Source organism: Camelus bactrianus, chromosome X (genome assembly GCF_048773025.1).
Source record: "Camelus bactrianus isolate YW-2024 breed Bactrian camel chromosome X, ASM4877302v1, whole genome shotgun sequence".
Taxonomy (NCBI): domain Eukaryota; kingdom Metazoa; phylum Chordata; class Mammalia; order Artiodactyla; family Camelidae; genus Camelus; species Camelus bactrianus.
Genome location: NC_133575.1, coordinates 103,706,040 through 103,720,760, shown reverse-complemented (window position 1 = coordinate 103,720,760; position 14,721 = coordinate 103,706,040). Strand labels below are relative to the sequence as shown.

At 38.0% G+C, this 14,721-nt stretch overlaps 1 protein-coding gene across 5 annotated transcripts in view; it reads right to left on the bottom strand.

Moving 5' to 3' along the window:
• Window positions 1-12,695, bottom strand: part of LOC105079696 (P2R1A-PPP2R2A-interacting phosphatase regulator 1) — a 60,837-nt gene extending 48,142 nt beyond the window's left edge. For 4 of the 5 annotated variants that reach the window (XM_074358786.1, XM_045505494.2, XM_045505493.2 and 1 more), the window contains exons 1-2: window positions 12,143-12,689; window positions 7,003-7,081 (exon numbers count right to left, since the gene is read on the bottom strand). In XM_074358786.1, coding sequence (XP_074214887.1) covers window positions 7,003-7,081; window positions 12,143-12,252 — 189 coding nt within the window. In that variant the 5' untranslated portion in view covers window positions 12,253-12,689. Of the gene's footprint in view, window positions 1-7,002; window positions 7,082-12,142 lie in introns of all 5 variants that reach the window. The other variant, XM_045505492.2, reaches the window with a different exon arrangement.
• Window positions 12,696-14,721: the final 2,026 nt, after the last annotated feature.

Here is a 14,721-nt window from a genome sequence, read left to right as displayed (position 1 = left end):
AATTATGAAAGATTTCCTGGAAGAGATTATTTTTAATTGATATCTAAGGGATGGGAAGAAACCAGTTTAGTTTCAGGCAAAGGCTCAGAATTTCCTATTGGAAAACTTTATCCAGGAAATCCTGAGATTGCCTGACTGAAATTGATGACATCAACAGGGATATAGTGTGAAATGTCTGGGGAAGGTAGGATTTGAACTTGAGCTATAGAATCATAAGCCACAGTAAAGTTTTTAAATTGGCCAAAATGTGGATCAAATATTGGATTTGATTGGTTCTTTTAGTAAGAATGTGGATAATTAATTGTAAAAAAGAAGGCTTCTGGAAGAGAATTCTCCCAAAGACTAAGTACTATAGGTGGTGTATGCAAGGGAATTGCCTCAGATGATTTTTCTACGTGAAACAAAGTATTAAAATAGAAATAGTTTCCTGAGACGTCAATAAACCTCACTGGTATCTTTGGTGTAAATTTCCCATTGCACCATTCTCTCACACTTTAGGGAAGAAAAGTCCTTGGGAGGAAGCAAGAGTACCAGCACCAAGAAATGATGCCACAGGGTTGGGGGCTGGCAGGAGCCGGGGAGGTGGAGAGGGTACTGGGTTAAGCTGATTCCCAAGTGTTATCTCTAGTGAAGGAATTAAGATAGAAGGAAAGATCAAGCTGAGGTCCATTTAAAAGAGAACACAGAAAACTAATAGTGTAAAGATATTAAATTTTTTAAAAATAATTTTTAACTTTCCTAGGTTTGCTATTTTTAACCCATTTCCTATTGGAATTGAGATAAATACCTAGAAAATCCTGAACAAGGGTTGTATGTTTATACTATGTTTATGAATGTCTCTGCCTAGTTTCCAAAATGATTTAAGGTGACTTATGAAGATACTGAACATGAATTGAATGCAGGCTAGGTCAGAGCATGAAGCAGGGAGCGTATTATACGCTCACTACTGGTGGGCCAGAAATTGGGTTTAGAGTTCATAGTTGCCAATGTGTAAAGCAAAACCTAACCAGGCAAATATTGGTTGCCATAAAATTAAAATGGACAAATTGCTCAAGGAAAGCACAATTGTTTCTTATAGGAAGATGAGACGCTTTTCCTGCTTCTGGGGAAGTAGGAGGGGGTGGAGATGGAGAAAAGACAGGCTGCATCAAGTTCAACAGAGGTTCTGGGAAGAGAATTCCTAGTGGAAGGGTGGGGAACAGGCATGCCACCCTCGGGGTTCTTAGGGGATATGGCAAAGGGGTAATTTGGGGGGAAAGGCATCATTTCCACACCCAGAAAAGGGCCCTAGGGTTTCCGCTCATCAGAAGTCAGGTGGAGTGATTTCCTGACAGTGGTGAAGAAAACATTTGAGGTTAATTAAGAAAATAATTGTGAGATAGCAGATTTTTATAAGGTTTGGAAACATGCATCTCTATTTGTGTGTTAAAGGGCACCCATAGTTCTTCAATGCCCTCTATCACTGTCATTTTTTCTAAAATTCTGTTTCGCCCACATTGTAATACAGTAAAAGCACCACCAATTTTAAAAATGTTTAAATTGTGGTAAAATATACATAACATAAAATTTACCATCTTAACCATTTTTAAATGTACAGTTCAGTAGCATTATACATTCACACTGTCACGTAACCAGTCTCCAGAACTCTTTTCATCTTGCAAAACTGAAATTCTATACCCATTAAACAACTCCCTCAGTCTCCGGCAATCACCATTCCACTTTCCATCTCTGTGAATTTGAATACTCTAGGTTCCTGCAGCATCAGTTTTAAGGACAGTCTAGTATGGGATAGAATCCTTAAACTTAGGGTTCATGATCTCATTCAACAGCACTTTTCAAGTACAGTTGACTCTTGAACAACACGGGTTTGAACTGCACGAGTCTACTTATACGTGGATTTTTTTTCCAGTAAATACACAGTCAGCTCTCTGTATCCGAAGGTTCCCATCCATGGATTCAAAGCACAGATTGCAAACTTAATAAACGATCTGTGGTTGGTTGAATCCGAAGATTCAAACCCACAGATACAGAGGGCAGACTCTGGGACAGGAGCATATTTGGATTTTGATACCATCTGTGGGTCCTGGAACCAGCCCCCAGTCTCCTGCGGATACTAATGGACAACTGTATTTTCAAAACAATATTTTTCAAGAATGATGTTTCTCTTTTGCAATGTGATATATCAGCTAGAAATGAAAACACCTCTATTGTTGATGCTTTGTGAAAAACATTCAAATGGTATAGAAATGCATAAAGTGGAAGTAACATTCTTCCTATACATTCCATGCTCCAGATAACTACTAATAATAGACTGATACACATTCTTCTCGACATCTGTAAATATATAGAAGATCATGCTATATGTATGATTCTGAACCCTGGGTCTAATTACCAGGTACAAAGGTTAGTGAGGCTGCTCAGGATGTTAGAGTGGAAAGATGGAAAGAACCTGGGTCTCTGATGACATAACTGAGCCACAGAATTAACCAACTCTGGAACCTCCTTTCACAAGAATTCTTGTTATTTGAAATAATAAATGGCCCTTATTGTTTAAGTCACTTCTAATTGAATTTTGTTACTTTGGCCAAAAACATTCTAATTATCATGTTGTTCTCCTAGATAACTCAGCCTATCTATACTGAAGGCAAGTATATACCTTCATAAGTCTTATAATTATAATGAGGAGATATTTGGAACAAAATAAAAGCAGAAGCATAATGCTGTTACAGCAAGCTAAACCAATAAGCCTTGAAATTCCCATCATCAAATAAGTTAAAATGACTTCGGTTCTGCCAAGCCCAATCCATTATATAAGATGGCTAATTTTAAATATGCATGATATTAAGCTAGACCTTATGGGAATTAAAAGCCTAGAAATCCTAAGGAAAATTATGCATTAAAAAATACCCGGTACCCAGTTGCTCTTCATATGTACTATTACTAATAAAAACATATTTATTGAGCATTTAGTATGTACCAGTGCTGTGCTGAGTGCTTTACACTGATATAATCACAACAAACTTATGAGGCAGATTTTTTTAAAATTTTTTATTGATTTCTAATCATTTTACAATGTTGTGCCAAATTCCAGTGTAGAGCACAATTTTTCAGTGATACATGAACATATATATATTCATTGTCACATTTTTTTCTCTGTGAGCTACCATAAGATCTTGTGTATATTTCCCTGTGCTATACAGTATAATCTTGTTTATTATTACATTTCCATTTTCCAGATGAGGAAATTAAGGCATAGAAAGAGTAATCTGCCTCCTGCCCTCAAATAACCAAACTCATATGTATGATGCCATTTCTAGGTCCTCACCTCTCAAGTCATTCTTTACCCCAATCCAATCTGACTTCTCACCCTACCCTTTTCTCCACTGAACTTCCTTCCAAATATAAAAAAATTCATGAACAAGCTCCATTTCGGTAACTCAGAGGACAACTTTCAATCTTTTTCATGTTTGACCACTTGACAGCATATGACTTAATGGTTTTCCTTGGTTTTTCATGGTACTGCTCTGTTCTGAGTCTCTTCCAACTTCTCTGACCATTCTATCTTAGTCTTCTTTGGTGGAGTTTCTTCTGACTGATGCTGGTGATTTTTAAAGTTTTCTCCTTTAGCCTCTTCTCTTCTCCTTTTATGCTCTCTCCATAGGTCATAACATTCATTCCCATAGCTTTAAATAATGATCTATTGATGATTCTTAAATGTGTGTGTCTAGTACAAATTTCTACCCTGAGCTTCAACCAAGTATATCTAACATCTCCACTTAGAGATTGCAGAGACCCTCAAACTTAACACTACCAAAAACTAAACTCATCTTCCCTTCTAAATCTACTATTCTTCCAATGTTCTCTTCTGTGGTACCCCTATCCTATCAGTTGCCCAAGCCAGAGAGCTAGTAGTCATCTTTGCCCCTGCCGTTTCCCACTCTCCATCGAATCTATCACCAATTGATTCTACCTTTCAAATAGCTCATGGGTCTGCCACTTTTCTCCATGTCCACTGCCATCACATTAGTCTAAGTTACCATTAGCTGTATGCCAGAGTTACTGCAGTTGCCTATTTAATCTTGTATCTACTTTGTGTGTATGTGTATGTGTGTGTGTGTGTATATATATGTATAGTCAGTTTACAATGTGTCAATTTCTGGTGTACAGCATAATGCTTCAGTCATACATGAACATACATATATTTGTTTTCATATTCTTTTTCACTATAAGTTATGACCAGATATTGAATATAGTTCCTTGTGCTATACAGTATGAATTTGTTTATCTTTTATATATATATTAGTTAGATTCTGCAAATCTCGAACTCTGAATTTATCCATTCCCACCTCCTTCCCCCTCTGGTAACCATAAGTTTGTTTTCCATGTCTGTGAGTCTGTTTCTGTTTTGTAAATAAGTTTGTCTTTTTTTTTTTTAGATTCCACATATAAGTGATACTGTATGGTATTTTTTTTCTCTTTCTGGCTTACTTCACCTAGAATGGCAATCTCCAGGTCCACACATATTGCTGCAAATGGCATTTAATTCTTTTTATGGCTGAGTAGTATTCCACTGTATAAATATACCACAACTTCTTTATCCAGTCATCTGTAGATGGACATTTAGGCTGTTTCCATGTCTTGGCTATTGTAAATAGTGCTGCTATGAACATTGGGGTGCATGTATCTTTTTGAATTAAGGTTCCCTCTGGATAGTAGAATACTCTCTCACACTATACACAAAAATAAACTCAAAATGGCTTAAAGACTTAAATATAAGAGAAGACACTTGCATCTACTTTTGCCCTCTTCCAATCTGCTTTCCACTCTGTAGCCAGGGTAATTTTTTTCAAATGCAAATTTGATCAGGTCAATCACAGACTTAGAATTCTTTAGTAGCTTTCCATTGACCTTAGCATAAAGTGCAAAACCTTTAGCATGACTTGGAAGGCCCTAGAAGATTTTGCAGTTATTTACATCTCCAATCTCACTTCTCACTACTTCATCTTTATCTCCACTCTGGCTAGAATGTACTTCTTTCACATTTTCTACACACTCTATTCTCTCCACACCACACTCCAGGCCTTCTAACATGTCACCTTTTACCTGGAATATTGTCTGTTCCTGCTACCAGTATCCCAAAGTAGCTAACTCCCACACATCAGTAAGATCTCAACTAAGATGTCATTTCCTCTGTAACTCCCTCAAATTAGGTTAGATTTCCCTGGCAACTAGATAAGGGCTTAATATATAGCAGGTTCCTAAAAATATTTGTTGACTTGGCTGAGTAGAAAAGAGGACTGGATAGGTAAGCAGGGCTTTGATAGACAAGCAAATGTTCAGTAAATATTGTTGAATATCCATTCAAGTAAATGAGTGAGTGTAAAGAAGAAAGATTTGTTTTATGAACAATTCTAATTTTCCCCCAATATACTACTAGTGCATATGTGGGAATAATATTGAACATCAATCTATAAAGAGAAAAATGCCCAGTTTTAAGATTAGAAGGCAATATTTTAAAATGGGTTCCAAGCTATAACATTTCATTAAAATATGTTCTATAGTTTCCATCATATTAAACAAATCATGTAAGAGAAATCTATGAACAATTGTATATCAACAAATCAGATGATCTAGATGAAACAGACAAATTCCTTAAAAAACATACAAATTACCAAACTCACTCAAGAGGAAATATAACATCTCAACAGACCTGTAAACAAGTAAAGAGATAGAATCTGTTTCCAAAATCTCCCAAAAAAGAAAAGTCCAGGACCAGATGGCTTCACTGGTGAATTTTACCAAGCATTTAAAGAATCAACACCAGTCCTAATCAAACTCTGCCAAAAACAGAAGAGGACGAACATTTTCTAACACGTTCTATGAGATCAGCATTACCCTGGTACCAAAGCCAGCAAAGATGCTACAAGAAAGAAAAAAACTATAGACCGATATCCTTTACAAATATGAGTGGAAAAATCCTCAACAAAATAATAGCAAACCAAATCCAATAGTATATTAAAGGATTATACACTAGCACCAAGTGGGATCTATCCGAGGAATGCAAAGGTGGTTCAACATAAGAAAATCAAAGCAATAAATCATATTAAATGAATGGAGGAGAAAAAAAAAACAGGATTATCTCAATAGATGCAGAAAAAGCACTTGAAACAATTCAACACCCTTTTATGATAAAAATACTCAGCAAGTAGTAGAAAGGAAATTCCCTAACATGATAAAGGGTATTTACCAAAACCTACAGCTAATATCATACTCGATGATGAAAGACAAAGCTTTCCACCTGTGATCAGGAACAAGACAAAGATGTGTGCTTTTTGAAATGAGAGAGGTGGTGGTTGAACACTGTGAATGCACTAAATGTCCCTGAAGTGTATACTTTAAAATAGTTAACTGTATGTTATGTGGATTTCACTTCAGTAAAATGATTCATAGAGTGAATCATTTATTTACTTTGGCTTACTGATCTACAAGCATATTTCCTACGTTCACAGGATAATTAGTAGATAAAAGTTATAATTTAGAGATTGCATTATAACACCACGAAAAACAAACTGCATTTTCAATTCAAGAGAAATGTGAGATAAAAGTCGAACTAAAAGCCTGAAAACTACCCTTAGAAGAGCCTGCAAATTTTCCTCTCAAAATTAGAATATTCTTTTAAAAATTGGAAGCCAGATGGTTTGATGTAAAAATGCATCTCGATATTAAATCCATATGGGATTTAAAAGTTAATTCTGCTGCAGCTGCAGCAATCATAAGTGTACTCAAAGTGTTTATTTCTCCTTCAGTAATGTTCAGAGCAATGCTTCTCAAAGTGGGAACTTGTTTGAAATGCTAATTCTCAGGCCCTGCTTCAGACCTCCTGAATCAGAAACTCTGAGGTTGAGGGCCAGCAGTCTGTTCTAACAAGCCTTCCAGGTGTACACCCGAGTTGGGGAACCACTGGTTAAGACCAACAGCACAAGTCTATAAGCCTTTCCTTACCAGACAGGGTTGTCCCACAAATGTTGTACTGTTTCTTCTAGCTCTTAATGTGTCAGGTTGGAACACCTGTGAATCATTCCTAAGAAGAAAAAGAAAACATTTGTCACTTAAAATCCATTACCAAAATTTTTAAAAGAAGTAAGATTTCACATCCTTAAATGTCATTAATGTAAATGGCTTCTTCATGGAGATGGCTGTGCAGATGTAGAAAGTAAAACATGCATACACCCAGACACACACACAAACACACACACACACACACACACACACACACACAGCCTAAACAAGTGTCCATGCAAAGGAAGGAATTCTCAAGCATGCCACTTTACCTCTATAGTCATGAAACCAAGAAATATAATTTATTGTGGCCTTGGAGAGACATCATTTTCTGTGTAAATCTGCAACTGACTTAAATTTATGATTAAAGCTATTATGTGCTAGAACCAATTCCCTCTCAACTCTCTAACTTTCACATGAACGGGAGGGGTAGCGGTAGCAGGGGTCAACGGAGCTGAGATTTTCAAATGATATGTTTCATTTGGTCTACTCGGTGATAAAAATGTTTTTGAATTGGTTGTACACACTTGTAACAATTATGGAGATTTCACATAAAGAACCCAGATTTCTGGCTTCATTGCAGGATGTTGCCACACTGGGCCACATTTCTGCCTGGCGACAACGTACCGAACTGAGATTCAGTCTCAGTCGCTGCCCGCTGGAGGTGGTCATTTCCTTAGCTCTGATGGTGCCCACCTAGCCAGCCTCAGCCTTTTTGAGCTTGGGACCCTGAAGAAGTCACCTTTTTCTTTTTATGTTTTCTTTTTGTTATAACTTTTTATTCTGAAATTGTTTAAGACTCACAAGAAACTTCAAAAAGAAAATGGAGGGTTCTTGTGTACCTTTCATCCCAGGTTCCCCAATGATAATAAGAAATAATCTTTAACATTTTCTTTTTTGCTATGTATAGCCAATCAGGTGTCAAGTCTTTCAGGTTTTACCTCTATGACCTCTTATATCCATCTTATTCTTCCCAGGCTCCTTGCCAAAAACCTATTCAAAGCTTTTTTTTTTTTTTAACTTTTCCATAGACTCTGCAATAGTCTAATTGGTCGCCTCACCTCTGTTCTTTCCCTACTACAATCTATCTACCAACTACCAGATCACCCTCCTAAAGAATAGCTTGCTCTCCTGCTCACAACTTTCAGTGATGCTCTTCATCACCTGCTGAACTCAATTACATTCTTTACTATGACATTCAAAGCCCTCCACAATTTAGCTCCACCAACATTTGGATTTTATAGACTAGGAAAATTTCAAAACAAAATCTTGGCACAAACGTACAGTTGCTACCATTTTCTCTTGCCAAATAAGGTCATTTGAAAAAAAAAAACCCACACCAACTACCAACCCATCATTTCATTTATGAAAGTACATTTTGGTATTTAAAAAAAAGCAGGACTAAAAATCTGAGTAAAATACAGTCCTGCCCAGAAAAGAATGATATACTTAACTTTTTAAAAACCGTGCATTGGGTAAAATGTCACTGGGATCAGCACTGGTCAGCAGATGAAACTTTGGGAGCCAGTGATCCAGGCAGAGTTGACCAGCATTCTGGAATATACCTATACTTTCCTACTTTCAAGCCTGTTCCATATTGTTGGATGCTGTCCCAGCCATCTGGCCCCCTTTCTACCAGTCTGCATCCTATCAATCTATCTGTTAGGACCCATCTCAAATGCCACCTGTCCAAGAACCTTTCCTGTATCCCTCATCAATCTTGCTGTCATTTCTCACACCCTTCTTCTAATTACCTAGCACTTTCCTTCCCTCCTAAGCACAGATCTCACTCTACCAAACAGTTAAGTTCTTCGAGTATTTATTTTCCCTATTAAAAGCTTATTGAACCTTGAGATACATCTTTGGAACATAGTAATTTGCATATAACAAGCAGTAACTCAATATTTTATAAGAGGATATATGTACGGATCTAACTTTCACTTCCTTTCCCAGTCATTTTCCCTTATGAGAATGGGGATCTATTTTAGTGGTCACTACTAGAACTTGGAGGGACACTAATGGGTTACATATTTCCACTATCTTTTGTGTGTGGGGTAATTCTTAAGGCTGGCTACTATATTCTCCCCTAAATTTTTGTCTGTCAATTTTATGTAATAAGACAAAAATTGAAAAAAATCATTGAGGCAGCATATATTTCAATTGATATGAGTCACTGAACATGAATTTATCAACTCCTAGGTGATACCTAGAACTAAGTGCTACTTACAACTTGGAAAAAGTGAAGGTAATATAACAGATAATGATCAATGCTCCACATCAAATGATCAGTAAGCAGCAGTTCCATCTAAACCACAATTTATTTATATCAGCTATAGTACCAGAACAATCATTCTTCATGGACACAATTTTTCTTCCAGGTTTGTAAGCATTTAATAAATCAGATGGTTGGCAAACTTTTTCTGCAAAGGGCCAGATAGTAAATATTTTGGGCTTTGTGGACCATGTAACCTCTGTTGTAACTACTGAACCCTGCCATTGTAGTGGGAAAGTGGCCCAAGGACAACAAGTCAACAAATGGGTGTGGCTATGTTCCAATAAAATTTTATTTACAAAATCAATCAGCAGGCTCAATTTGGCCACTCAGCAGTAGTTTGCCTTTCAAACAGAATTCAGGCAGTAACAGTTTAAACGCAGAGCATTTAAAGGGCAAAGGCACTGGCAGAACTCCAAGAACTTAACCTCTAATTCTTATAAGGGCTAGAGAAGTAGAAGAAAAAAAAATACCTTTAAATAAAGTCACTGACACCAGTAGTGAAGTCACCAATTAAAGGGGCTAAAGAGCAGAGCACAAAGAACCAAGAGGTTTAAAACGTTTGATGTGTATACAAAACCATGCAGGAACTTTTTAAAAGCTAGTAATACATACTGAAGAGTTAAGACATTTAAAGAACAAATTCTGCAAATGCTGGTGCAAGAAACTGAGGATCTATATACAGGAAACACCAAGCAAAACTGGAAATGGCTTGCAAGAAATGCAACAATATTTAGTGGGCTATGAAAGAGGCAAGGCAACATCTAAGGGAAAGTGGGAAAAGTGAATGGTATACATATGCAACTGAAAAGAACTGGGGTGAAAATGAATTCGACTAAGGCTCAGTTTAACTCTACTCTAAATTTTTCTTGCTTCAGTGTAACTTCTCTGACTACACCCTAAACTTGCCACAACAGCACAAAATATGCCCTCAGGAGATCACTTGGACAAGTTCCCTGACCTCAGGAATGTTATATATCATGCCTATGTTACTTGTTTTTGATAGATGAGAATCCCTGGACTTGGTCCACTTTTCGGGTTAACTCCTACTAGATAAATACGCAATTGCCCCTCACCTTGCTGTTCAAAATTCACTTCCTGCATCAGGATTTTAAGCTACGGAATTCAACACTGTAACTATGCTCCAATATGATAAAAATAAAAATTTCGAATCCTTTGCAGAACAAAGTGTGAAGGGATAACTGTGATCACTATCTTTGTTTCCAGGACTTTTGAGGATTGGGAAAAGGGGCCTGGTCTCCCCTGCGCCAGCACTTAATACATTAAACAGGCTCCACATGTTTCTTCAAATATATATCCTCCATCATCGACATATTTTCAACTTGTTTGTTTCACAAAGCCTTTCAAGAAAATCAAGATTTTCCCCAAGTGTTTTCTTCTACTAGCAGAGTGGGTCCATCACAATTCATTTATTCACACAATGGGATGAGAGTAGAATCATGAATTTATAGAATGTTCTTGTTCTCAGTACCACATGCAGAGCCGCCCCCCACCCCTTATTTTTCTACCTGCCTGTTTAAAAAAGTAATGTGGCCTTTCTTGGGCAATCTTAGTTTGCTTTTCATTTTGTTACAACATATTTTCCTTTAACTCAAATGACCAGAAAGCTGCATTTGTTTAGAGTTAATCAGCTTAGATGTTTATCAGTAGTGGACAAAGCACTAGCTTAGGAGTCTGGAGACACAGGTTCCTAGTACTGGCTCTACTACTAACTATGTCACTTTGGAGATTCATGGGTATGTTTCCTCACACATTAAACAAGGAGTGTAGATCTGGTGTCTTGAGTTCCCCTCTAACAGTTGTGAATTACAACTCTCAATGAGCATGATACCAACAAAAGGTGAGGAGCAAAGTTAATAACATATTTGTCAGACATTTTCTACAATATTGAGAAGATCTTATGATACTGGGATGTGAGATCCAAGATCTCACTTTAAAATTCTATTTTAAGAAATAACAAGCTTGAGTCATGCCAGACCTTTGGATATGTGCAGGAAATACAGTCAACTATCAGTTAAATCTTTTAAATCTTTTTTCATCATCAGCCCTTTAAAGAGCCTTTTTAGACATTTCCTCCCCCTTAATTAGGTCCACCTCAAAAATTCCAATGAAATTTTAATAGCACAAATAAACTTCATATCTGTCATTGTGCTGTATGTGTATCTGTGCTTTTATATGAGAAAATTTTTTTCATCCACCCCAAAGAACTAAATAGGGGCAATACTGGCCACTGAGAATGCAAAATTTAGGATATCAATTTTCAGTGATACCTAAACTCTTTGTTCAAATAAAAACTAGTGTGAAAAAGGCCCAAGCTTATTTGCTTGACAACCATTTTCATTCCGTGTGTTGAGGGTGAAGGTCAGAGGTGACAAAGCAGCTGAGAGAATGACAAAATTACAGTCATCACAGAAGATCTGGAGGCGAGGGTGTGGGGTGGTGCGCAGTTTCTTCAAAGGAGCAGGTAAGAGATGGGGTGAAGTTAGAAAATGTCGTGCTCCACACCAACTGGTTGCTGCTTTCAGGTCCCGGTGAACTGTCAGAAGAGGACGTTCAGGTTCACGTGTGTCAACCTCAGGGTGGGTGTGCACTTGATCTCCGGCCAGCCTGTCCCCCCGCCCCCCCAAGCTGAGGGTGGCATCTCTGGACACCAGGGACAAGGGAGATACCTACAGAATCTCGATGAATAAAGGGATGGGAATGCTACTGGATGTCACTTTCTGCACCTCTTGACACCACTCCACCCCCCCCCCCCCCCGCTTGCCTCCTCAGTATCTCAATCCTGCTCACCTAAGCTCATTGATCAAAGGGGCGCTGCTGCATCGCCTCAGGGTGTTGTCCTCTATGGTGGTTGAACTCGGCAGCGGCTCCAAGTCTAGGTCCATTTTCTCCTGTGCCATGTCCTCGCTGAAGCTTAGTTCGGGACTCTCAAGATTTTCTGGCTCCCGCTCACGTGAGAACAAGTCGACTAAATGAGAAGATGATGTAGCGAGAGAGGGAAGGGGGAAAAGAGGAGTGAGGAGGAAGCTTTTAAACGAGTGGGTGCTCACTTTTGCAGCCCTACCATCTCTAACTCCAGTGGGCACAAAGCGGGCAGGACTGGCTCCAAACCTCCTAACTTCCAAGCTCGGGGCCCCTAACGCTGGGATCCTTCACTGCCAAGCCTGTAACAAAAATGAGGAATGTATCTTAATCCGTGAACCTTTCTCCCTTTCTCCTTTCTCTCTCCCAGACAAAGCAAGCCTGGGTAAGGCTTTCCGACCAAAATAAAAACTACAAGCTGCCGCTTTCTCGAATCACTCTGGCATCGCCCCTCTGCGCGTACTCCGGGTGTCCCGCCCGCTGACGCGTGTTTACTACGTAAGCAATAAGCGTAATCGCAGGCGCCAGTGGCAGCCTGGCTGGGGGCGCATGCGCAGTGAAGGAGCCGCTTCCCCCCAAAGCCTGGTCCTCCTTTCTCTCTTTCTAATGCGGATTCACCGTGGTTGTTCTCTCCTCCTGTGTTAACCCTGGAATGGTTTCGCTAACCATTATTTAGGAATAAAAAGGATGGAATAAGGTGTACGGGAGCGCCATCCTTTCTGTTCTAAGTCTAATACTCTGTTTTCTCAGTTTTGTTTAAGCCCATTATCCCCTTGTGACTGAGGCCAACAAGCTTGTTACCTCCCATGACGAATTTTTCCGTCCTATTACAGCAGTCACCCTACACCTTTGTGATTTTAAAAACGCTAAAGCGGGGGGAGGGGGGATAAAACACTTTTAAGTGCTTAGAGGCCACCTGCTCCCAAAGGGTGCCAGTAAGGCGTTAACAAAATTGAACCAATTGTGCAAACAAATCGTTGTTTTCCATATATTTTTTAACTATAATCATACAGTGTATATTTTTTACACTGAATAAAATCTAGCTCCTCAAAGCTATTCATCTAAGAAAAAAGATTTGGGTTAAAGCAGGGAATCTTATTTTCTTAAAATAAATATCTTATAATTTAGTACCCGTCCAAATCAGTGTTTCCATTTAACGGTGCTGTCATGGCTCAAACATTTTAAGAACTGCTCTTTTAGAATTTTTCACCACCAGTTAATGAGCCACACTGAGTACTAGAATCTTAACTTCCACACTAATAATTTTGTAAAACCACACATTTTAGGAACCATGTAGAGAACTGGCAGAGAAGGCAAGTGAAACAGCTGAAATGGAAATTATTAATTAAAACAGTCAATATGGTACAACACTTTACAGTTTAAAAATATTTTCACATACTTATCTCAGTTGGTTCAATTGTTAACACTACTCAGCTAATCAGTGATGAACTTAAAATAATGGGATTTTCTTGAAACAGTTCATGACAAGTTATGACATGAAAGAAAATCATTCTTCGTTCATTCTGAGAATAGAATAAGAAAAGCTTAATTGTATTAAGCAGAATTAGGTTACCTAAATCCCAGACATGAGGATAATTTGGAGTCTCCATTCCTGACGTAAGACAGGTTAACAATAGCTACCATTTGGGGGGCACTTCCTATGTGCAAGTATTGTCCTGAGCACTTTAAATATATGATCACATTGAATGCTTACAATAACTCTGTGAGGTAGGCACCATCACAATGCCCGTTATTCAAAGAAGGAAACCGAAGCCCAGAGGGGTTACTCAAATTACAACTACTAAATGGCAAAGCCAAGATTCCTCTGCTCTTCTATTTAAGTAAAAAGACAGATGAGGAGCCTCTGGATATATCTCTGGGCATAATTTTTGTGCTTATAAGCACTTGATAAATAATTATTAAATTATTTTATGAATAAATGCAGGTTTAAATCGCCTTTCCTTCACAACTGTCTTGTAAAGTAGGCAAATCATTTCTATTTTACAGTTTATAAAATTCCAGAGAGATTAATGGCACATAATTAGGTAGCAGTAGAATCTGGGCTAGTACCAAGATTCCTGAAAGCCACCGTTAAGGTTCCCAAGGTAACCTGGAAAGTTTATGAAAGATGGCAGCTGAAACTGAGTAAATTCAGAGTGAATGTAGAAGGAGTGGTAAAATATGAAACAGAGGGTCAAAACCAAACTGTTTGAATAGCAGAAAAATATGGAGTGCATCAGAGAACAAGTAGCTCTTACTTCCACTCTACTGCTCATTTTACTTTTCAAAGAGTTTGTTGATATTCTTGGCAGGTAATAAGGTTTAATGTATATCTTCTGAATGGCTAGACAAATCAAATCTCATCATGCCTAAACATTACAGATATCTAATTTTTAAAAATCTAATTACATAACACTAAAAATAGGCATAATAAAATGACAAGGAAAGAGCAACTAAGACATTGTTTCTAGAAAAGTGGTAATAATATGAAATGACTAAATACATGA